This window comes from Panicum virgatum, chromosome 2K (genome assembly GCF_016808335.1).
Source record: "Panicum virgatum strain AP13 chromosome 2K, P.virgatum_v5, whole genome shotgun sequence".
In the NCBI taxonomy this organism is placed as follows: domain Eukaryota; kingdom Viridiplantae; phylum Streptophyta; class Magnoliopsida; order Poales; family Poaceae; genus Panicum; species Panicum virgatum.
In genome coordinates, this window is record NC_053137.1 from 49,822,969 (window position 1) to 49,847,214 (window position 24,246).

The following is a 24,246-nucleotide window of genomic DNA, read 5'->3' on the forward strand; positions in this document are numbered from 1 at the left end:
TCCACGCATCCGCATCCAGTCGAACGAACTTGGCGCAACACGGACATAAGTCTACGTGTGCAGGTCATGAAATCGTTTTTCCGACAAAACCCTGAGTATACTAATACTCAGCAAGACTTACCCGACCAGTGGGTATAACTTAGCCCACATATCTAGACATGCAAGGCTTTTTGGCTGATGGTTGATTTTTGCAGAAAAAGTACTAGAAGTGAGTCCTTATTTTTCCAGTTTTAGCTTCCAGTTATATCAATAAATTTACTATCCATCTAAGATTTGCAAAGCTACCACAAGCAAGGTGAGCAAATCATTAATTAAATAATATCAGCCCTCATTGCATCTCATCTCATTCTTATTCCATTTTCTTTCTCCGATGTGACCAAGAGATCAAGTCTCTCATAACCGCGAGACACGGCGAATCGATCCGATTTAACCTTGCAAGGTGGACCTAACCAACACGGCACGCAAAAGCCCCGTCGGACCCCACGCACCAACATTTCCCCTCCCTGTCTCGAACTACAGAACCGCCCCACTTGCATATAGTCTGCCGAGCCCTACGAGAGACCACCAAAAGTAAACATATGCATCCCAATTCTCCGCGGCCACTCGACTCGCCCTAATGGGTGGGTAGAAGTTCTGTACTTTCGAAGCAAAGCAGTACTCGACTTATCGGTTTCTTGGCAAATCGACATAAATGATCACAAATGCTCCCCAACCACTAGAGACTAAAAGCATCACAGCTTTTGGCTACCCTGCTCGGGTTCGAGGCATTCTTTCCTCCCGGCCAGCGACAGCCTCACATTCATCCTCCTGACCAGCAAGCAGCTCGTGGAGGCATTTGTTTGGATCGGAGGCAGGAGCCGAGAGGAGGGTGGGTGTCCGTTCAGGAGGCTTACGGAAGGGAAGGAGAAGCAAGTTGAAGCAGCCGGACAGTAAGTTATTTCTAACTGCTAATAGATCCTTTTCGTCACAATCCTTTGCTCCCCGCAATGCCGGCAGTACCAACAGAATGTTCTCCTTCTCTAGTTACTTGCATGGTCCTGTGTGTGTGTGTGAAGCAATCGTTGCATTGGAGCTTGCACCGTACGCTGAGGCCAAAGTGGTGGGTATGCATGGTTATATTTTCGACACACTTTTAATACTATCTTGCTAAGCAAGGGGAGCAGAAGACGTATTTGCTCCTGTAAGACGTATTTCCATGGACACGCAAACACGGCCGCGCTCTCAGGTGGGCTGGGTGAGGCAGTTGCAGCGATGGACACGCAAACAGATATTGAGCCCGCGCCCGAGGTGGGCTAGATATAGAGCCCATCGTTAACAAATTTGGCCTATTCAAGCTAGCCTCTCGTCCGGAATACGTCACCAATGTGTTTTCTTTCTTTCTTCGAATGGCGTCACCAAAGTATCAAAAAAAAAAAAAGAATGGCGTCACCAAAGATTATATTCCGATCCTTTAAACAAAAAAGATTATCTTCCGATCGTCCCAGCTGACAGCTGCCATGCGCCGTCATCAGGCAGTTCGCCGGTGCCGTCCGCCCCGATCCCGGTTCGTCGTGTGCATCATTTCTTCCTCGCCGGTCGACAAGGGCACCGTGCAGCGCGAGCGGGCGCGCAGCATATCCTGAAGATTTTGTTCCAGGCGCTTTCAGTTCCAAATCGCTCTCGATCAGCATCCGCGGCCAGTCTATAAATTTGGCGCCCTCCACGATTGCTTCGTCACCGCTCGCTCGCGGCATCCGCACCCAAGAACAGCGAGTCCTAGCTAGCGCAAGGGGCGCGAGGTTTTGCTTGCCCTGGCTCTCATGGCGTGCCTCCTCGTCCTCGTCGTCGCCGCCGCGGTTCTCACGGTGAACAATGCAGCATACGCAGCTCTGAACTTGGACGCACATGCACATTGCTGGCCTCGTCAGTTAATTTCCTGGCAAATTCATCATTCCGTTTCGTTTTTTGTTGTTGTTCCTATTGATCCTTTCAGGCTCCACCCGGGAAGCTGGCGCAAGCTGCCCGGACGACGTCGCCGGAGGCGTTCTGGCGCGCCGCCCTCCCCAACGCTCCCATGCCGGAGTCCGTCCGGGAGCTCCTGCGCCCTGGTGCTGCTCATCACCAAAAACTTCGTAGTATAGTTTTATTACGACCTTAATGATGAAGGAGTATATAAGTAAGTTAATAACGCCTCTATCTATGTGACACGTGGCTGCTAGGTATGCACGCAGAGGTCAAGCCTCCAAGCGCAGACAGCCTCAAACCTCGCGACGGATTTGGTGTCCTATGGTGTACGTACCCATATCAAATCGTGAGCGTAAAATCGCATCTGGAGATTCGTGCACCAGCAGCTGTTAATCCACGGCGTCACCGCTATGTAGTCGAACCAGTTCGCTGTTCCCGGACGCATAACGCCGTGTTCACACCAGGCATTGAAAATGAGCATTTATTGCAACGTAAAGCCGGAAGAAACCTGGTGTCGCCACTGTACATCTTCCCGAAAGCGCTTGTACCCCAAGCACCTCTCACACTGCCCCTGGGGCAACGCGCACCCCGCCGCAGCCGCACCCGCACCCGCACCCCACTCCCCCCCCACCCTCCCACCCCCCGCCGCGGCATCCCGCCCCACAGCCAGAACCAAGAAAATCGTCTCCGGCACAGCAGCCACCGCATCTTCATCTTGACCCCCCCACAGCCCCCCTCCCGGTGCAACGATTGTTCTAGGCGGCCTAATAAAGAATGAGGAGAAGCAAGGCAACAACTATCGGATCTGCTGCGTGCTGTTCCATTGGTGAGAAATCCCGCGGAGTACTCGAGGTTTGCTATTCAGCACAAAACTAGTTCATATTATTACCAATGTTCAGTCAATTTGGTTTTCCTTCATGCTCACCCTCAGAAAAAATCACACAGAAATACAAAAACACATCCACGTCTGACTAACATAATTATTTAAAAACTACCTGACAACTACCTAACATCCGCGTTCACAATAAAAACCATTGTTTGTTATTTATAGATCATGCAGGATAACTTACTATTTCTCTGTGAAACAATAGTTGCTATTCATACGTGGTACTATTCCAATCAGTGGTCTGTGACAAGATTACCAGCAGAATCGAACACATTTTGCTCACACTTGTCAGTACAGCAGATCAAGTATATGGAAGATCAGACATTATTTCACCAATGTACACACCAAAAGGTAAAAAACCTACTGCTGTACATAACCATGTAGATTACATTTTCCAATCATATTTGTTAGCTATATAATAAAAAATCTTACAGTTTGTGAAAAACCTGTTTATCACTGAAACTACAAATATGCAGAAATTGCCTACCAGTGAGCAAACCCCCATTCACACAATCAGTCAGAATACAGATAACTCAAAAATGTGCGGGCAACATGAGACCACTGACGACCATCCAGTAAATGGGATCAGGTACTAGACAAAAAACTGCATATCAGAGTAGCATAAACAGAGACATGTAGCAGAGTATGTTCGTTTCATTCGAATAATTGTGAAATGTAATATATGAACTGCCTTATAAGCATTGCAAAGACAAATTATATGACAATCAGTCCTAACATTCCTATTATTGTAAACGCTGGAAGCAATCCTGTGCCTAGCAATAAATAGGTTACTGCAACAGAGCCTCGTTCAGCAACTTCAATTATCAAACTGCCAATGCCTTCAGAGGAAGCTGCTGCACAAATGCTTATAGGTAAAGAAGAAGGCATGTATAATTTTCAGAACCTGCGAAAATCAATCTTTTCAACATCATGATCAGTCATCGTATAATTAAAATGTTTGCATGCTCAGAAAGTAACTTGATTTTCCTTGAAAAATACAATAGATACTGGATCTCCTACTTCTGAATGCTACGTCGAGCCTCTTCAAATACAATTTGATATTACTCCTGCCACCAACTAGCAATCCGAAGGGGGGTTAACAAGGAATGCCAATATGTCTGGTAAGCTACTGAAACAAATTTAAGTCTAATAACAGAAGTGTTGCTAGAATGACTAAATTAGAAACCAGTACTAATATTTTCAAATGAATGCAGGCGAACAACGGATGACGCCATCGCCAACGCCTCTAGCTGCAGCAAAGTATGACACTACCCCGAGCACATCAACTTGCAAGAAACGTCACATGGACATTCAGTGAGAAACAACAGTGGATGACCATTATGTCAACTACAATTGAACAATGCGGCTTAACAAATAAGACATAGTGTTAGACAGTGACAAGACATAATGTTCAGACTTGCTACAATTTGAGAACATACTTGGCTTATACTGAACATTAGCTATCACTGCTTATTTACACAATTTTGTACTGCAACTCGAGGTGCTACTACTATAAATATTTGTTAGCATCCATCCTACCGTGATGGATTAACAAACATTCAAATATCATTTAAGCACCGGGTCTTCTTCCTGTATGGCATCTCTTCCTCCGGAAAATCTTCAGAAATTGGATCCCTCCTCGAAGAATCTAAGGACCTTTTCTTATCTTTCCTTGATAGCCATGCATTAAGCCCAGTACTAGGAGGTCTGCCACCCTTCATTGTCCTTGGAGGGCAAGATACAGGCAGCTGAGCACCGCCAACATACAAATTGCACTGAGATGGTTCAACAGATGATCGATCCTCCGACTGCGTTCGAACAACTGGCCTTAACGCTTCCATGGCATTCTTGAACATCTGCTCATCCACGTGAGAAGGGCCATGCACTACTTGAAGGGTCTGCAGCAGCAAAGTTCCTCATTTGGTCTGCATCTGAACCTACATCACTTTCTTCTGTATCTGCTCTGTAAACCACTGCCTCCTTCGTCCATCTTCTCATTATATTGAACTTTGGAATTTCTTGCCTGTCCAAATGTAGCAGAACCTAGAAGCAGAAAAAGCAAAAAAACAAAACTATTAAAAAATATGAAAACACCAACAGAAAAAAATAGTTCCATTGCTAATTGGAACAGATAAATGATAGTTCAAATAATCAATCATTGTACCTTTAGTGCATGCCGACACAGCATACCTAGATGCTCGTACAGACCGCACTGACAGGACATGAAATCCTCTCCATGCAGAGTGACCACATACCTTTTTTGTTCCTCATTTGAGCTCAATTTCACAGGGGAAACAACAAAACTGTTAGTGCCGTCTTCCCGCTAAACACGAAACTTCCCAGCCTCAAATAACTCATCATAGAATTTCTTGTACATAGCTCGAGTACACACTGAATCAGCATGCTCTTTGATCGGAGCCCCGACTCTCATTTTCCTTGTAACCTGCAGAAATAAATATTAATAGGTTTATGGAGCCAAAAAAAAAACAAATTGCATACATTCGCCTAATAACAATGGGATCATGTAAGCTACACAAATTTACATACCCTTTTTGTGACATGTAGCTCCCGAGCCTCTTGCTCTGTCCGGTCACAAAGGAACTCATTGAACTTACAAACAAGTGCATAGGCGCGGCCTTCTGAATATACCTCTTAAGCATATGATTTGCACTTTCACTCCTTTGCGTGCTCGTCATCCCAGCACAAAACACACTCATAAAATATGGTTTGGCCCATTTTTCCCTATGCTTGTATAGCCGTAGCATATACTTGCTCTTCACAAGCCCATACTTTGTGATCAACTTCTTCCACGAGCTTTCAAAATCCTCAACACAAATCTCATTGGTGATTAGGTTATAAAAATCACTCTTGAATTGCTTTTGTTTCGCATTAACTTTCCCTAACTTCTTCTTAGCACTCTTCAAGACATGCCACCGACACCATCAATGACGTGTTCCAGGCAAAACAATCCGAATTGCCTTTGCCTTTGCCGCACATTGATCTACATCAATAAAACTAAAGAACTACGCAGTTAAAAAATGAAACAAACTATTTAAAATATGACATATGAATGCAAACTTTCAGAGAGAATCGATATATACATCAGTGCCCCCGATGCTGGAGAGAACTTATCTCACCTGTTAAAATAGTTATTGGAGCTGCTCCATCCATTATATCAATGAAATTTTGAAATGCCCATTGGAAGTCTTCTGCTGTCTCAGTCGACAGTAGAACACCACCAAATATAAATCGACTGAAAATGGCAATTAACACCGACAAAAATCCCAAATGGCAGGCTATACAAATTAGTACGATAGGTTGTATCAAATGTAAAGACATCGCCAAAATTCTTGTAATCCATCCTGTTCTTTCCAGTACACCAAAGCATAGATTTAACTGTGCCCTGCTCATCAACCTTGAACCTTACTTCCATCAGTGGGTCTTTGTTTTTCATTTCTCGTAAAAGTTTGGTGGTTTTACCAATATCATCAGTCATATTTTCCCTTGCTACCTTCGCACATAATGACCTAATTGTCTCTTTCTGGACTGGATTCATGGCACTGCTATCTGTGACACCTATAATACTGCAAACCCTACCAATACTCACATTGTTGTCACGTAGCCTCTTGATGAAATATTTAGTGCTCGGATCTATCATACTGTGAGAATTCCACTGTTTCTTCTCTGCATACCTCTCAGATAGTTTGCGGTTGTGGCTTGTGTTAACCCGACTAATGTACCATCCATGATCACTTGTTCTAAGCAACCTTATCTTAACTGTGCAGCCATTCCTCACAGACGCACAATTCTTACTACGTGGTGATCCCTGCCCGAATTAACCAACCAATTAGTTGTATATAAATTAACAACCACATAAAAGATAGAAAACGGTAATATATGATCACGAAAAGAGAACCAAAAAAATAATAGGAGAATAGACGCAGACCTCGCACAAACATACAATGTCTTGCCTCGTGGTATACCCCTTATTATTCTTGTTACTACGCCCATAACGAATGCCAAATCCAATTTCCCATGAATATAGATTAAAGAAATCTCTCGCCTCTTCATTATTACTGAATATTGTACCCTCCATAGGTAAGAAAATTGGACCTCCTCTGTTCTTGCATGCTTGACTCAGTGCCCTGGTAATCGGACTCTCCTCATTTGCAGCGATCCGAGTGGTAGGCCCTTCCCTAGCAGATTTCCTACACCAACATCGTCCGAACAAACATCGTTCTATCAACTCATCCTAGGAAAACAAAGGGCAAACAATGTTTCCAACAATTTAAATGTACTTACCTCCGCCAACCAATCCGTCACTCGTTGATCGTAGTACCAGCCTCCGATACCAGTTCTACCTCCTCAAATCTACAATGTCGATCCATCTGTAGAGTTCCTTCCGACTGAGTTGAATGTCTCCTAAAGCATTGATCCTTTTCAAGCTCCACTACTCTCGGATTTGGATCAGAGTTAACCATTCCCTCTTGGTCCGCTGAAATCTCGGTTAAACAGAATGGAATTGATCTGGACACATCGGATTCCATGAATCGGGGGGGGGGACCTCATCTAAATCCCGCTACAATCAAGCTAATATCATATCCTTATCCTGCGCTACTCCGATCGCAATAATATTCCCCTCTGGATCCTTACGGGATAAGCCTCGAATATGTTTTTTTTCTCATCTTAATAAAGTAGTTCTTTTTAATCCGGTTCAGTCAGCGCCGGCAGTGTGAACACGGACGACCATTCACGAGTCACCGTTTTGACTTAGTGGCGCGCCTTCCATCCAACGTCCACTGTTCCTCCGTCAGCTCAAACGTCGGCGTGAATCTAAAAGACCAAACTCTGGCCGTCGATGGGGGTGGGTACGTGCACTATAGGTCACCACAACATTCGGGGGCGACATCATCGCCCGCGTGCCGCCGCAAGCGGCGGTGTTCTTCCTGGAAGACGCGGTGCGCGTCGGCGGGAGCCTGCCGTTCCCGCGCGCGGCGCCCAGCGGCGAAGCGGCGGCGGGTCAGCAGGAAGCCCCGCTGGAGCTGCGCACCGTCCGCGCCGTTCGCGCCGTCCAGGGGTCCAGCTTCGTGCTGTGCCGCGGCGGGGCGCCCGCCGGCTCCGCCGGCGGCGGCGCCGTGTACGGGTGCCGCGGGGTCGTCGGCCCGGCGAGGGCGTACGTGGTGGACGTTGCTGCCGGGGAGCGCGGGGACGCGGTGACCGCGAGTGTCGTGTGCCACGCCGACGACGGCGCGTCCAAGTCTATAAGCTGGGGCGCGCGGCGGCGGCGCTCCGCCTGCTCGACGTGAAGCCCGGCGGCGGCGCGGCGGTCTGCTACGCCGTGCCCAACGCGCAGATACTCCTGGTGAAGAGCAACAAGGTCCCCTCCCCGGCGTGACATATACGTGCTGGCGCTACGAACTTGCATCGTGATGCAACAACGCGACTAGTACTACATGTGTAACGGTGTCGGGTACTCGGGTTTGTTTTTCCTTTTTTGGCGAAAAGCGCGTGTCAGTGTGCTTCTCCATTTACTTTTTTCTCTCTCTAAAATTTGGTCGAGTGTATGTGCTCTCTCTAGAGTGAGGAAAGACGTCAGAATAAATAAAGGCCGGGTCCATCTTCTTATAAAATGCATATGCAAAATATACATAATCAGAGCGAGGGCAAGCCCAGCGTGCTCATGTGTTTGTTGACGAACACAGAGAGGTCCCCGTGACGATGCTATCATCGCAGTTCTCCAGCCACTTACAAAGTTATAATTGAAACTAAACGATTATTAGAATATATAAAAAGACAAAGTAAATCGAAATCTGCCAGAAACGATAACAATACCATTAAACGGTCCGTGTACAAATGCATATAACCCAACCATCCAAATCACAGAAGCATGCTGAGCATTGTGCATGAAGAGCTCTCTCAAGGCTAGGATTGATTTTTTTTTAAAAAAAAAACTTCAGCGTGCAACTCACCAGACCATTTCACTAAACAAATACATTTCTCTCCCTCCGCACGATACATGTCTTTTTATGTCTATATCCTTCTCCGGGCACTTGTTTATTATTGACTGGGCATTGTGAATGAAGAGCTCTTAATCACCGGCAATAGACCAGACTCCACCTATACCACCCCATGTCTATATCCTTCGCCTCTGCTGTCTAAGCAACCCAAAGCCTAACTTCCAAACAATGGCAATGCAAAGAAGATCGAAGCATAAATGACAATCCATATGAATAATAATGTTCTCTAGATTTTGCATTACCAATTCTGGTTTCTTCTTCCCCTCATTGGTTGAACAGATTACTGATGAGTAGGCAGACATTATCCTCATCAAAGAAAAATTCTTTAATCCTACGCACCCAGTCTATATGATCAACATACGAAACGACAAAATCGCACTACCGCACTGGAGAGCTTTCATTCATCAACTTAAAAACAGCCCTCCAGTCAGTATGATGCGATGCTCTTAGATACAATAAAACAAAAAATTCCCACCGCCATTCATCATCTAATTAAGATGCGGTTTATTTGTAGTACGTAGCGGAATTGCGGAAAATACTCCGTGCCCTCTTTGTAGTAGCATCACATTTTTCCTCTCTCCTAGCATAATCCATGAATGATGGGAGCACAACGGCAATGGCGTGCGGGGAGGAGGTAGGGGTGGTTCTGTTTCGTGTCGGTGTCAGCCATGCAATGCCATTGGAGTTCGCAGCATCACCAAGATTTTATTCCAAGACACAGCACTTTCAGTTTCATGTCACCCTCACCATTTCCATTCGCCAATAAACTGGTAATAATAACACGTGTTGGGAGCACAAAACTATCCTATATATGATCCAATTAGGTTTGCGAAAGTGTTTTTATCGCCACAAAACCACAATGATGCAAAGCATGTCCACCTAGAGGCTAGAAGTACAGTACCTTCTATAAATTCGGTGAGCACACTCTCGTCTTCTCACAACTCACAAGTCCGCCGCGTACACGGATCGGACTTCATCCCCAGAGCTCGAGGGTTTTGCTTTGGCTCTCGATCTTCGACATGGCGCGCCTTCTCGTCCTAGCCATCGCCGCCGCCCTAGCAGTACTCGCGGTGCGGCTCGACGCCACATCTCAGAACACCGGAAACACACAGCTAGCTAGCCGCAACGAACCTTAGATATTTCTTGTCATTAATGCAAGTTTTGTTGAAGGACGCGTCTGTGATTCTTGATCGTCAGGCTCCACCCGGGAAGCAGCTGATGATGATGGCGCGTGCTGCCCGGCCGTCGCCGGCCGAGGCCTTCTGGCGCGCCGCCCTCCCCGACGCGCCCATGCCGGAGGCCATCCGCGAGCTCCTGCACCCTAGCGCCGCAGGTAATCGCCCCAAATAGGCAAAAAAGAGTGATGACTCCATGAGCATTTTTTTTAATGTGGGAACACCTTTCTCCCAGAAGTGCGAGTGATTGACTGCGTGCGTGCGCAGGGACCAAGGACCCTAACGTCGGCGACCCGCCGCCACTGCCTCCTCTGAACTTCAAGTACGACGACTACAAGTCCTCGCCTCGGAACGAGGCCGCCGCCGCCGCCGTGGAGGGCGTGGTCAGCGAGCATGGGGAGGAGGCGGTGGCCGCGGCCATCGAGTGCCGCGTGGGCCGCGCCCGTCCCGGTGGGGGGCGCGCCGCGTTCCGGCTGGTCGATGTGAAGAAACCCGGAGGCGCGGCGGTCGTCTGCCACGCCATGCCCGGCGGCGCGCAGGGGCTCCCGGTCAAGACCGGCGGCGAGAGCCCGTCCTTGGCGTAAGGGCTCGGTGCTCCGTTTGTTCGTGTTTGTGGTGCCTTGGCAGCATGTGCTTTGTGAGTTTGATCTACCGTGTTGTGTGCTCTCTATTGCTATAAGTGAGCGTTAAAATAAAGGAATGCTAGTGCTTGTGTCCGGAAGAAATGTTGTGTTCATTCACCTTTTTTTTTTTGAGGAAGTTGTGTTGGTTCAACCTGGAAATGTGGTGGGAATATGCGATCGCGGGCCGTCCAAAAGGTTTTAGCCCAAATGCGAACTAGACGGAAATGCGAGCCCAGCCCGTGCCCCCATGGGCCTCCGGCGACAACTGTGGGTGTAGCTTCTTTTACCACCGTTAAAAACTTTGAGATTGGTAATAGCAAAGTCCCCTCTCCCAGAAAAAAGGGGGATGCATGTGCAAGTAGCAGAATGCCTTTCAGAGCTGAAGGTCTCACAGGTAGAGATGGCAATGGGTACCCGATACCCGGATACTCGACGGGTAAAGGCGGGTATGAAATGAATTCTTCACCTGTGGGTATGTTAATGGGAACAATCCTCTACGGGTATGGAATAGAACTACCCTGCGGGTATATACCCGTTGCCATCCCTACTCACAGGACACCACAGTCCACACAGGTTGGTGGGTGCACGCAGAGCCTTGGGACTTGGAACTTGGAAGCAATGCATACCCCGCCAGGCCACCGGTGGTGCCGATGGCCAGGCGCACCTCGCGTCGCCGAAACCGACGACCGCGCGCATGCACTGGCCGGTCGGCCTCGGATGATGCACCCGTACGTCCGGCGCAAGAGGAGACGCCAGGAATGTGATCGTACGTTCGCCGGCTTGGCAGGGCCGGTAGTCGCCGGCCGGCAACCAGCTCGACCGATCGCGCGCGTGCCGGATGGAACTTGGATGGCAATGGCATTGGCGTCCGATGTGATTGTGATGCACGCGTGCACATCCGAAGCCGTGCGCCAGGATACAAAGGTGCTAACACCTGCGACCTGCCCGGCTGCCCTTGTGCGAGTGCGACCACACGGACTACCTCTACGGCTCTACGTGCTGTGCAGGGCCGGGCGCCCGGGCATGGCATGTGGCCTCACATGGCCGCCCTGACACCCTTTGCCGCCCGGCCGCTGACTCCCCCGACCCTCCCCGATCCGCCGGCCGGCCGGCCAGGGGTCACGCCACGCAGGCAGTGCAGCAAGGCCCGGCCTGCGCTCTGCCGTGCATCAACGCTAGCTACGTACACCACGGCGTGCGTACCGTACGGCCCGCCGGCCGAGCCTCCACATGCGAGCACGAGATGTATGCGCAGCAGCACCGTGCTCGCACGAAGCACACACATGCCTAACACGACTCTCCGTGTCTTTGCTCGCGCAGTGGTAAGCGGCCTGGCAACTTAGCGGCTCACCCGGGCTCTCGTAGCTCCCCGCCGAGCGAGCTGGGAACTACCAGCTACGCCGCTACGCGCCGAGACACACGTAGCAGCCTCTCAGGCTTTATAGCGCGGTGGGCACGGCCGCTGGCTGCTGGGCCGGCCGCTGCAGCCGCCAGCCGGTGAGGGACCTGATGACTGATGAGGGACTCGCCAGTCGCCATGCCAAGTCTAATCCGTCCCCACGCCACGATCCTACCTACCCAGCCGGCAAAAAGCCGCCGCGAGGCAGGAGGCCGCTGCAGCAGCGGAGAGCGCGGGCGTGCAGCGAACCCCGAAAGCCGGTGCTCGTGGTGGCCGCTTCCGCTGGGCAGGACGCGGCTGCAGGCGGGCGCTTGGGCGCTGGCCTGGCGCACCGTACGTACGCCTACGGGTACGGGTACGACGATACGATACGAAGCGAAGCTGGCAGGGGAGGGACGGCGAGCACGTGTACGTACGGTGTGTGCTGTTCGATCGCGAGCGCCGTATGCTCCAGTAGGCTAGGGGTGACGACACGCCGATTTTAGGACGCACCGAGCTAGCTTCATGTATTCATTCATGTCGTACCGTGAAACCGTGGCGAAATCTAGTCCTGATGCCAAAACTATCAAATACTCCCGCTGCTCTAAAATTATAGGCCTTCTTTTATATATATATATATATATATATATATATATATATATATATATATATATATATATATATATATATATATATATATATATATACACTCTCCCTCCGTTCGAAAATATAATTCCTCTGACTTTTTTTGGCCCTAAGCCTGATCAAAAGTCATATTCAAAAATTTATATAAAATATCGCTTCTTTTGTTGTGTCTTATGTTATCAATAAAAGTTCTTCAATAATAACCTACATTTGACTATGTTTGTATAAATTTTTTAAATAAGTTGAGCGGGTTGAAAAAGTTAATTGAATTATAATTTGGAAAGAAATGAGTAGTTGTTGCAATATATTTTGGATATACCGTATTATCTCTAGTTGCGCAATTAAAATTACAAACTTAAATAGATCAAAGTGACCTTTTGAAACTATGGGGAGTAGTTTTTTTCTTGAAAGAACTCCAGCGACTTCAGAAGTGCTTGCTTTTGGTATTGTTGGAGATGCTTTTGTGCTATGTGCGTTTTGGCCGTTAAAAGTAGGGTAAGCGCCATTCCTTTTTTTTTTTGCTGAAGTAAGGGTAGGAGCTAAATAAGATTCAGGTTGAGGTTGCTCTTGGAGCAAAAGCAAGGTTTGATACCGAGATAGAGTATAATGTACTTCGGGGTAGGGCTTACGGGCCTTAACAAAAGCCGAAATCAAGCGGAAACCTTGGCAGGATGGCCCATGAACACGCCGCGACCGTTTGACCACCTCTCACCACCATGTACGAGTACAGTATCTTCCTAGGAGAGAAACCGCCGGGCGCTGGAGCGTCCGAGAGAGCAGCCGCTGCTGCATCGCCCACCAGGGCAGGGCCGTCATCTTTCCTGTGGCAGCCACAGCCATAATGGCCGTCCTTGACTCCGGCCTCCGGCGCGTGGGTCCATCGGCAAGATGACAAGCAAGCCGTGGCAGGGCTTCCTCAGAGGCAGAGCTCAAAGCAAATGCAAAGCAAGCATTCCAAACAGGAAGGCTGGAAGGGCCACCTGCAAATCTGTCGTCAGGCCGGAGACGGAGCTCCCCAACCAGAGTCCAAAGAGGTCGGCACCCATGCCGAGCGGGCGCGAGCGTGGGCACGGGCAGGGGCGCCGGCGGCCGAGGTCCACGCCCAGCCCCGGCCGGGGACGGGGGACGCATGCCGCCGGACCCCGGCAAGTCGGCAAGTGCTAGCCGTGAGCACGTGCCGCTCTGCGCCCTTACTGAAGAGTCACATGCTCTGATGCTGGATTGCTGGTGCCCCAGGCAGCAGGTCTCTCTCGCATCGGCATTGCTTATTTACAACTCCACATTTTTTTTTCTCGACGCGAGAACATACACAAGCAGCAAGCAGGTTACTAGTACGTGAGATCTGAGGAGTAAAATAGGAACAGTCTTTTTTTCTGAAGGAAATAAAATATGAATAGTCCGGCGCGGCGGGGCACTGTGCAGTCACGAGGCAACCACGGGCCGTAACACGACAAGGGGCCATTTGCCCATTTGGTATCCCTGTTACAGCGCCAGACAAAACGCTGCTAGACCCCAGTTAATCGTTCCTACTGCTGGCCTCGGTGTAATACTAATAATACTACTGCCCGGCAATCAGCGAACCCGGGCCCACGCCACCGGTGAGTTTGACTGGAATGGTGGGTAGGCACGCTCACGTCGTCGTCGTCGGCGGCGGCGGCCTCGGAAAGCACCGCCGGCACAGTGCCCCCGGCTCCGTCGCACGTCAGCTAGCATACTGCTACTAGAGACTAGCGCCAGCCTGGTCCGCGCCCGACGCGTCTCGTCTCTTCCCCGACGACGGGACGAGACGGCACACGGCAGAGCCGTGCCGCTCCGCCTACCCGCTGCTCGCGCTCTCCGTCGCACGCATGTCGATACGGATTTATTTTCTATGGGTATATTCAGCTGACCGCATGAATAATATAGGGTGGATAGAATAAATAATATTTTATAAAAAAATAAATCAAACAAGTTGAGACAAGTCAAAACAAGATAAATTGAACAGCCGCTCCTTTCTGCCCTTGGGACGGGGACGAGTTCAACAGTTCCGCCGATCTCGAGAGAGATAAAACCCGAAAAGAAACATTGTTTAATTCAGGCCTCTACCCAACTGCAGTCTAGCTAAGGGTCTTTTGGGAGGGCTTCATCGTGCTCCGGCTCCGTCACTGTTCATACTGTAGCGCGGAGGGGAGGAGCCCGTAAAACCTGGCTTGAGCAGCTCTACCGGTTTTCAATTGACTGTAGCAAAGAGCCGGTGCATTTCAGCTCCATACTACAATACCACACAGTGTCGCGTCAATAGCACGGAGCCGGAGCCGTCCGTCGGGAGCCCTCCAAAGCCCCTAAACTCCTCCTCACGATACCAGCAGTACGACGTTGTCTGATCTGATGCTCTTCGAGTCTTTTCAGCCTCCGGCGTATAAACAAATTCTGACACCGGAGTGGGACGCCGTGCCGCGCCCGGCCCGTGAGCGAGCACGCGTGGCGTGGCCGGGTTGCGGTTGCGGTTGCGGTTGCGGTTGCGGTTGCAGTTGAGCTCGCCCATGCCCACGCCCGCGGCGAGGACGCGACGCGACGCGAGGCTCTTGACACTTGAGACTCGAGAGGACGGTCGGCTCGACCGATGACGCGCCATCGTCGCTGGCGAAGCGAGCACGCGAGACATTTTTTTTTTCCTAGCGCGAGCTCCGGCGTGACGCCGAGGAGGGAGGCCCCGCCGGACACGTACGCCCCCGCGTGCGCGCACGAGTCACCCGCGCGGCGTACACGCGCGCACGCACCACATGCCCGCCACGCCGCCCACGTAACGGTGCGGGCATGGAATACAAAATCGCTCGATAATCGCGATTATCGGTGAAATTTACTGTTACCGATGTTGACTGATAAACGTTATCAATTGATTTTTCGATGGATTTCAATCCAAATTTCAAAAATTCAAAAAAATTTATAACTAGTGTGGAAAAAATTCTATAAAAAACTAGAGCATCTCTATAGTCTAGAATGATGTCACATATTAAAAACAACCACCGTTTGCTTAGACAAAAAAATGTTTCCAATACTAAAGCCTGATAATTGATGCAAATCCATCGATAATCAATGCAAATCAGTTGATATTCAACAATTTTGGTTGATTTTCTATTTCCTTTCACCAACTTGACCAAATATGCATGGGGGTATTTACTATATTGTTGTATATTATGCTACAAATGGATGATTATACTGATAATTTGCAATGTAGACTAGTGTTAAATATTAGTGGTGGGAAGAAAGACTTCAATGTTGACTTGTTGTTAAATCGGTTAGGATACAATAGGCTTCAATGTTGACTATAATATGTATGCTTATACTAAAAAAACTATGTCTAAATGTCTAATTGGTTTACATAATTATTATATGAAAAAAGTGTCATTTATGAAAAATGGATGTTTTAAGTGTCTTTCTGTATGAATTATGGATGTGGTCATATGAGTCTGTTACCAATTTGCATAAAACTTGTGTCAATTTATGCTAATATGGACAATGTGGTTTGTATGGACTATGTACTTTTTTGTATTTATGTGCAATTTCATTTGGTGTATGTCTATTTGTGTGGTTTGCATAATTATACATAACATGGATATATGTAATATGTATATATAGTTTATTCAATTTATGTCCAAAATATATGTACATGTTTATTTCTAATGCAATTCTATCGTAAGCTACGTATGTATGTATAATTTACCTTATAAAATACCATACATAACAAACCAAATAAAAATACTATAAAAATTTCTATTTTCCATCTGCTAAATACATTTCTCAGCCGAATTTTCGATAAATCGACCGATTTGCATCGATTATCAATGATAAATCATTGATTATCGATATTTGAATTTGATTATCAATGATAAATCATTGATTATCGATATTTGAATTTGATCTTCCTTATCAGTCGATTTTAGCGATATTTCACCGATTTTCAATCGATTATCGATACCGGAGGGCACTGATAAACCATATATCAGTGATAATGTAAACCCTGGGTGCGGGTACATACGCGCGGACGCATATAAACAAGTCGTGGGCGCGTGATCGGCGGCCACTCTGCCTGCCCTTCCGCCGCTCTCGCACTCGCCGGAGAGCGGAGAGAGACAGAGGCGCGGCCGCAACCGTAACTGGACTCTAGAGCTAGCAGAGGGCAGCAGGTAAGCTGCTATCAAGAGGATCTCCTCGGCTGGATCCGGAAATGTCTGAGTTTTTCGTCAATCTGGTTCTATGGTTTTGGTGGTTGGATACTGGGGTTGGTTTTACGGATTTCTGCGTGGTGCTGAAATGATAGTAACTAGTTGAATACCCCGTGTGTTGCTGTGGGATTTCAGGGCAAAAATATTGAAGTTGAGTGTGTTGAAAAGATATAGTTATGAAGTTGCAGCCAATTTTAGCATTGCAGATATATGGCATGTTTGTATATCAGAAATGCTTAAATATGGAAGTCGATGTACATATAAAAAGTTCTAGTTGCATAAACCGATAAAAAGAGGAACCATAATAGTTATGATAAGGATATGTAAATTTTATTCCGGGAGGAAATGGAAATATCCGTATCATTTTGTGAAGCAAGAGATTGGACTTTGTATTGACTCTCTTGGATAACTGAAGTTTCTGGAATTTTTTTAAAAAAATTAAGTGTGAGCAACACAATTGTGTGAAATGTTGATAATCGGAAAGAATATATTTTGTTTAATAGTTTTATTAGTACCTATGTTTCATTGGACCAATGTAGATATTTTGAATTGGTTATGGATTCTCCACCATCGTGATCTGTATTACTGTAGTATAATAGGATGTTAGGAATGGGTGTGACAAAAATGCATGAGGGATGACAGCACTTACATTATTTTTTTAACATTTTGTTGCTAATTCTGTCATAAAAATTGTTCATATGGCAATATAAAACCAAGTAAAAAGGTAAGAAATCTTAGTGGGTTGCGGAAGGCCAAGATACGAGATTTCATTCAGATCCAATGGTTGAAATAAAATGATGATGTGGCTTCACCACAAGTGAGAGAAATAGCTATTAATGACTTTATTGGGTTGCACTTATATAAGATATATAGATGGGTATGGGTGTGAGTTGGGCTGACTTTTCGTGTATTTTCTTCAGGAGGTCCTAGGATGAATAAATGTAGAGAGAGCCAAATCTTTTAGGCAATATAAAACCAAGTAAAAAGGTAAGAAATCTGAGTGGGTTGTGGAAGGCCAAGATATGAGCTTTCATTCAGATCCAATAGTTGAAATAAAATGATAATGTGACTTCACCATAAGTGAGAGAAATAGTTATTAATAACTTTTAGTGGGTTGCTATATAAGATATACTCCCTCCATACCTATAAAACTTGACGTTTTGGACAAGGTTTGGGTCAAATATTGGGAATATAAATCATCAATAACTTTTAAGTTGTTGAGTTTGCAAATACGAAAATTATATGAATAGATTTGTCTTGAAAAATAATTTCATAAAAGTATACATATACCACTTTTTCATAAATATTTTTATAATAACAAGTGGTCAAAGTTGTGTTTTGGAGACCGTGTCGTTGTCCTAAACGTCAAGTTTTATAGGTACGGAGGGAGTATATAGATGGGTATGGGTGTGAGTTGGGCTGACTTTTCGTGTATTTTCTTCGGGAGGTCCTAGGATGAATAAATGTAGAGAGAGCCAAATCTTTTTTTGTCTTTGGATGAGACGAGACTTTACAAACTTCTTTCTAGCAGTAGCAGCCAATGCAAGCTTTTCTCTAGCGAAGTTTGAACCGCAAACTCTATTTACAGGGGGGAAGAGCTCACCTGCCCCAGGAATTTGTTCTTTTCCTCTGCTCCAGCTTTCAGCCTGCAAAAAGATGCCATTTTTGCAGTTCTTGCCGGTTGCCTCGGTTCCCCATTAAATAAAGATACTACATTTCTCTCCTAGATACATTCAAGATTGGCGGGCCATTTGATCTCGAGAGCTCAGGTACTTCGCGCAAACACGAAATTGGACACGGGAATCGCAACAATGTCAGGTAACAGCGCGGTTCTTCTCGGCAAAAGCTGGTATGCTTCTTGCGGTTCTTGGATGAAGCAGTGGAACTGACGCTCGCGTCACGCGCTCTGCAGTGAGCCATGCCGACGAGCACGAGATATCGCTGTGCGACCCAAACTCCGAGGACGACCGGCGCCGGCGGAAGATCGGGTCGTTCCGGCGGAAGGCCATCCACGCGCTCCGGAAGAAGCGCGGCAGGCGGCGCGTCACCGACTTCCGCTTCCCCGCCGCCATCTCCATCGAGGACGTCCGCGACGCCGAGGAGGAGCGCGCCGTCGCCGCGTTCCGCGACCGCCTCGCCGCGCACGGCCTCCTGCCCGACAAGCACGACGACTACCACATGATGCTGAGGTTCGATTAGAGAGGGGGAGAAACCCTCGTTTTTTTAGCAATTCCCTAACTGGCCACTCGTAAGTTCATCTTGTTTCATGTCATGATCAATGCAGGTTTCTGAAGGCCAGGAAGTTCGATCCCGAGAAAGCGACGCAAATGTGGGCGGAGATGCTGAGATGGAGGAAAGAGTTTGGAGCCGACACAATCGTGGAGGTGATCAGAGACTTCAGAGTCACATTTTTGTTCCACAAGTTGGCATACCTCTTTGATTTTTGGTTTGTTCATGTTTAGTAACTGGGGTAAATTCTGTCAGGACTTTGAGTTCGACGAGCTCGATGACGTGCTCCGGTACTACCCTCAGGGTTACCACGGCGTCGACCGGGAAGGCCGGCCGGTGTACATTGAGAGGCTCGGCAAGGTTGATCCAAACAAGCTCATGCAGATCACTTCGGTAGACCGATACATCAAGTACCATGTGCAGGAGTTCGAGAAGGCTTTCAGGGAGAAGTTCCCTGCTTGCACGTTAGCAGCCAAGAGACACATTGATTCCACTACTACCATATTGGACGTCCATGGCGTGGTATGCAAATGGCGCAGTGAGCAATCCGCAACGTTCAGTTTACATATGTCAATATTGTTGGTACTGTTGGATCTGTCATCGATTTGGTTTCTTGCTGCTGTTGCAGGGCTTTAAGAATTTCTCGAAGACTGCAAGGGAGCTTGTTCAACGTATGCAGAGAATAGACAGTGACTACTATCCTGAGGTCTATTTGCTTTTCAATGGATGTGGCTTTTTTTTTTTTTTTGGTTAAGCAACCTTTCTAAGTGAAGATAAATTTGCAGACACTACATCAGATGTATGTTGTGAATGCTGGTAGTGGATTCAAGCTGATCTGGAATAGTGTTAAAGGATTTCTTGACCCAAAAACTTCTTCCAAGATTCATGTAAGCTCTATAAAATCCAAGCTGATCCATGTTTCATGACTATGCATGCTACAGAAAAAGAATTTAGTTATTATTCATCTGTTCAGGTTCTTGGCTCAAACTACCAGAGCAGGCTAATTGAACTTATTGACTCAAGGTCGGTGCCCAGGGACATGTACATTTAAATTCTTAAGACTCTGTGGTTAGTCTACCTTTATTTGAGAATATCTTTGTGTTCTGGCAGTGAATTGCCAGAGTTTCTTGGTGGTTCATGCACATGTAGTGACCAGGGTGGTTGCCTCGGGTCTAACAAAGGGCCATGGAATGATCCTGCCATTCTGAAGGTACCTCTAAATTGCAAACCATGTCTTATGTACGTGCCTGCTTTTTCAATACCTTGTTAGGGCCTGCACAACATAACTAGTGAAATGTTTGGGACAATGCTTTGATCTGGCAGGGGAGAGATATTTTGTTTCAACTTTCAAGTCCTCTTAAAGGACAAATAGTATGATTGACGCAAGACTTACAAATATGAAATTCCCATTTGTAGCTGATACACAGTATGGGAGGTGGTGGTAGCACAAGAGAAACCAAACAAATTTCTGACGGGTATGAAAGAAGTGGATCTTCCCTAAGGGCAGAAAACCTGAAGGCAAGGTTCTGAAATTCCAGTTTGTTACACCATTCGACTTTTAAAGAGCTTACTACTGCTGAGTTTATGAGGACACTGATGTTAACATATTATTTCTTCTGGTAGCAGGGCTTGCTGAGTGACGTATCAAATGCTGAATCAGAGTCAGATGTTGATGATGTTGGTTTGTCAGCCATTCAGAATAGTTCCGACCACAGCTTGCTTACCCCAGTTCATGAAGAAGTAGGAGTCGTGCTAATTTATGGAATCGTTCTTTACCATAACTAAAATTAGCTTTGTTCTATTTGTCCCAGTTGCTGTATTAGTATTATCTTGTATCAACGGTACCTTCTGCGAGCTGATTTTGTTATCAAATGTTTTTCTTAGGTTAAGGGATCAGATTCTTCAACCTCTTGTAGTTCTAATAGTAAGCATCTCCTGGATATGAATCCTGGATCTCCTCAGGGCAGCCAACAATTGGAGAGGGTGTCCATTCAGTTGACCAGTCAGAAACATTTTTCCACCTTTGGATGGCTGCAAAACTTAGGTATCTGATCTCTTATTTTGTACTTTGTGATATAAGGTTTGTGCCAGCCAAATATAATTGCTTGACAATATTGTTTAAAATTTTCACTTCACCTTTAGAACAGTAAAATTTGTCCATTTATTTGAACTAATGTTTCTTGATATAAATAATAAATTTTTATCTAAATTTGTCATTTCTTCCCGCATGTATTCTTACCATTGTTTTATTCACTGCTGGTTTCTAACTTTGTTTGCAAACTGTCCTTCCTCTATTTCAGGGAGCATTTCTCTTATTCTGCACACCACATCGGCTCTAAGGACTTTGGAAGATCTTGCAAGAGGACTGGCCACAGTCTTGGTCAGGATATCATCCTTATTAAACTTTTTTGTCTGTAGACAAGAAAGGATGATAGGAAATGCCCATTCTTATGCTGAAGCAGAGCAAGGAAACCCTCAAACTGTAAGAGACGAAGACGTGAGTGCTTGTTTACAACGCCTTGAAAAGCTCGAGTCACTGTGCAATCATATGATGAGCAAACCTCCAGATATGCCAAAGGATAAAGAACTTTTACTGCTGCAGTCTTTCGATCGGATAAAATCCCTTGAAGCTGACCTGGAGAGGACAAAAGTAGTAAGTTGTTTCCCCTACTAATTATTCTGCAGATGTTTACGATATGAATGGCAGCAAATACACTAGGCCATTCCTAGGTAAAACTGCCCTGTCACAACGATTCCCAATGCTTTTGCTTTGTTAATCTTCTAGTTTTCACTGCAATCCCTGTCAGTGTTAGAAATGATGTCTCTGTTACATTGGTGTATGATTTATTGGCCATGCAGCACATTAAAATTCATGTGCTTCAGAGAAACAGTTGTTTTTGGCTTGCGCCATTATTCAATGGAGCAAGAAATCTACCATCCCAGTTTCAAAAAAAAAAAAAGAAATATACCATCCCTGAGAGGCTCTCAACTCGTTATGCTTTTGCTTCCTTACTTCTAATAGCTTCTCAGTTTTCTCCACTGATCCCCTATCCTGTCTGCATCACCTGCACTTGCGTTACACTCACCTTGTGCCTACAGAGAGATTTATTTGAACTCATCAGGACGCATACCGTGGCTGAGGTTTCTCATCATCGGAGGTAGATGCAGTTACAGTTCTAACTCCAGCTGCTTTGTATCTCATCAGGCGTTGCAGGCCGCCATGGTAAAGCAAATGGAATTGGAGGAGACTCTGCAGCGCCGGTCATCTAGTGGTGTTAGGGTAATTCCCTTCTGAACTTAGATCCTTCATTTTAATTTTGTTACCCGCAACTTGCCTAATGTTATATTTGGTGAAACTGAATATACCATTCTGATTGCTTGCGCAGAGGAGTTTTTGCTGTTCATAGGAGTAAGATCACCGTTAAACCGTCTGGATTAACTGTGATGAGGCTGAAGCTGGCGACCCCATTTTTTGACTCGAGTTCTTGTCAGCCCTGTGAGCGAAATATCACGCACGAAAGATCAACCACATGATCAATCGGCTTCTGTAGTTGCTAGCAGTAGCCTCCCTTTGTTGCTACACTAAACATTCAGTGATCTCCATGGGCTGTAAGAATGAGCTGGATGACATAGCTTTTGCACATTCTCTGTAAACGCAGCAGTTGACGCCATTGGAGTACAGAAGCATCTTCATGAACATTTCTGACCGTCCAAGACACCTCCTATTTTTGAAACGCTCCGTTCCCATTTGGACACGCCCCATGCGCGCCAGCGCCAAACTCTTGCAGCGCGCCTCCTCCGCATGTTCCTCCGCCTCCCGCTCGCCTGCGTCGGTTAACCCCTCGCGTCCTCCGGGCCCGTCGCCACACCTTCCTCCGCTTCTGGCTTCTCCCTCCCTTTCTGGGAGAAGGGCCAGCGATCCGATCGGGGAGCGAGGAGGCGTGGCCAGCGATGGGTCTCCGCGGAGGCGTCGCGCTGCGCGCGGCCGTGCTCGCCGCCGTCCTCGGCTTCGCCGCCGCCGGGTTCATCTCAAGTCGGTCGCATTCCGTTACGGCGCCGCCGATCTGGTTCTGCGTTCTCGGTTGATCCACTAATGCCACCGCGCGTTTCGCCGTGGATGCAGATGACGCGCTGCTGGAGCACGGGCACGACACCACCGGCCGGAGCCTGCTGCAGGCCAAGAAAGGTGAGCCCGCGCTGCCATGTCCGGCGTCTCCCTTCCCGATCCGCGTGCCGGCCGGCTGATCTCCGGGCTTCTGCCGCGAACGGTTTGATTCCCCACTGCAGATTGCCCGGTGAGCTTCGAGGGCGCCAACTACACGATCATCACGAGCCGGTGCAAGGGCCCGCTGTACCAGCCGAGCCTGTGCTGCGGCGCGCTCAAGGACTTCGCGTGCCCCTACTCCACCTACATCAACGACGTCACCACCAACTGCGCCGCCACCATGTTCAGCTACATCAACCTCTACGGCAAGTACCCGCCGGGCCTCTTCGCCAACACCTGCCACGAGGGCGACAAGGGCCTGTCGTGCCCGGAGGACACGCCGCAGGTGCAGCCGGGCCAGAAGGCCTCCGGCGCGGCCGCCGTCGCCGCGCCTGCTGCGGCCGCGGCGGTGGCGGCCGCACTGGCCGTGTCGTCGATCATGTCGTGCTGAGACGAGGAAGGCTGTGGGTGTCGTGACTGTGTAATCAACCGTGTGCTTGTGTACCCTTTTGCTGCTGGATGAATGGGCTTGCAGTTATATGCATGTGTGTATATCTGAATTTCGAGAAGGGTGGTAGACAGGTAATGCTAGTCCAACTTAGTCGCTCTTCTTTTTTTCTTCAAAAAAAATGTCGCTCTTCTTTCACCTCTTGAACATGGTAAAATTCTTTCAAATGCATGATGCAACACGCGATTTGGTTACAAGGCTGAAGATTTGGTGGTTGTCCCTGAGGGTTTACTTTTACAGGGGCTCATGCCTCTCTCTGATTAAGCTTAATTTGCGAGTGCAGTCCCTTCTGATTTTTTTTTGGCTTTATAGACTGCCAAATTTCAGCTAAAATCCATTTGCTTGTCGAATAGATTGAGGTCAGTTAATCCTAGCAAAGTAATACGTCTCAAAATGGTCATCCAGTAGAGTACATCTGTGCGATGAGCTTTC

The 24,246-nt window shown here is 47.4% G+C and overlaps 2 protein-coding genes, 2 long non-coding RNA genes and 1 pseudogene across 14 annotated transcripts; 4 read left to right on the forward strand and 1 right to left on the reverse strand.

The window, feature by feature from the left end:
• The first annotated feature begins 1,726 nt into the window (after positions 1–1,726).
• LOC120695402 lies at positions 1,727–10,738 on the forward strand (annotated as a pseudogene). The gene is made up of 8 exons (XR_005683741.1): positions 1,727–1,844; positions 1,973–2,087; positions 2,199–2,634; positions 4,045–4,090; positions 7,714–8,207; positions 9,768–9,917; positions 10,045–10,180; positions 10,290–10,738. The product of XR_005683741.1 is annotated as an uncharacterized LOC120695402 (transcript).
• On the forward strand, positions 2,896–4,407 carry LOC120682477. 4 transcript variants are annotated; one of them, XR_005678473.1, is made up of 5 exons: positions 2,896–3,181; positions 3,307–3,419; positions 3,593–3,702; positions 3,835–3,951; positions 4,045–4,407. It is a non-coding gene; the product is annotated as an uncharacterized LOC120682477 (long non-coding RNA). The 4 variants fall into 4 exon arrangements; XR_005678471.1 differs by having other exon boundaries at positions 2,896–3,419; XR_005678472.1 differs by having other exon boundaries at positions 3,307–3,702.
• On the reverse strand, positions 5,072–6,887 carry LOC120682491. Of its 2 annotated transcripts, none has more exons than XR_005678476.1 (3): positions 5,968–6,887; positions 5,378–5,831; positions 5,072–5,273 (listed from the first exon to the last, which is right to left on the reverse strand). It is a non-coding gene; the product is annotated as an uncharacterized LOC120682491 (long non-coding RNA). The 2 variants fall into 2 exon arrangements; XR_005678477.1 differs by having other exon boundaries at positions 5,378–5,845.
• A 5,974-nt stretch (positions 10,739–16,712) lies between the features above and the next one.
• LOC120682493 (phosphatidylinositol/phosphatidylcholine transfer protein SFH6-like) lies at positions 16,713–22,801 on the forward strand. Of its 6 annotated transcripts, none has more exons than XM_039964454.1 (15): positions 16,713–16,834; positions 18,462–18,691; positions 18,786–19,062; positions 19,158–19,257; positions 19,358–19,624; positions 19,731–19,808; positions 19,888–19,989; positions 20,076–20,125; positions 20,213–20,312; positions 20,519–20,620; positions 20,729–20,842; positions 20,987–21,146; positions 21,403–21,755; positions 22,308–22,382; positions 22,489–22,801. In XM_039964454.1, exons 2-15 carry the CDS (start codon positions 18,685–18,687, stop codon positions 22,507–22,509), a joined length of 1,806 nt encoding a protein of 601 aa, XP_039820388.1. In that variant the 5' UTR covers positions 16,713–16,834; positions 18,462–18,684; the 3' UTR covers positions 22,510–22,801. The 6 variants fall into 6 exon arrangements, 5 of the variants coding, with proteins under 5 accessions (XP_039820388.1, XP_039820394.1, XP_039820409.1 ...); XM_039964460.1 differs by having other exon boundaries at positions 16,759–16,834; positions 18,601–18,691; XM_039964468.1 differs by lacking the exon at positions 16,713–16,834 and having other exon boundaries at positions 18,291–18,691; positions 22,492–22,799.
• Positions 22,696–24,018, forward strand: LOC120682541 (GPI-anchored protein LLG1-like). Its single transcript, XM_039964500.1, has 3 exons — positions 22,696–23,135; positions 23,226–23,288; positions 23,390–24,018. The coding sequence occupies exons 1-3, from the start codon at positions 23,054–23,056 to the stop codon at positions 23,755–23,757; spliced, it is 513 nt and encodes a 170-aa protein (XP_039820434.1). The 5' UTR covers positions 22,696–23,053; the 3' UTR covers positions 23,758–24,018.
• Positions 24,019–24,246: the final 228 nt, after the last annotated feature.

What these genes read in the sequence shown, in the direction of transcription:
- LOC120682493 (XM_039964454.1), top strand. An exon ending in ATGATCCTGCCATTCTGAAG is followed by an intron (nt 20,313 to 20,518) that starts GTACCTCTAAAT and finishes TCCCATTTGTAG; the next exon opens with CTGATACACAGTATGGGAGG. An exon ending in ACCTGGAGAGGACAAAAGTA is followed by an intron (nt 21,756 to 22,307) that starts GTAAGTTGTTTC and finishes GTATCTCATCAG; the next exon opens with GCGTTGCAGGCCGCCATGGT.
- LOC120682541 (XM_039964500.1), top strand. Translation starts at nt 23,054, where the DNA reads ATGGGTCTCCGCGGAGGCGTCGCGCTGCGCGCGGCCGTGCTCGCCGCC. An exon ending in CGCCGCCGGGTTCATCTCAA is followed by an intron (nt 23,136 to 23,225) that starts GTCGGTCGCATT and finishes CCGTGGATGCAG; the next exon opens with ATGACGCGCTGCTGGAGCAC. An exon ending in CCTGCTGCAGGCCAAGAAAG is followed by an intron (nt 23,289 to 23,389) that starts GTGAGCCCGCGC and finishes TCCCCACTGCAG; the next exon opens with ATTGCCCGGTGAGCTTCGAG.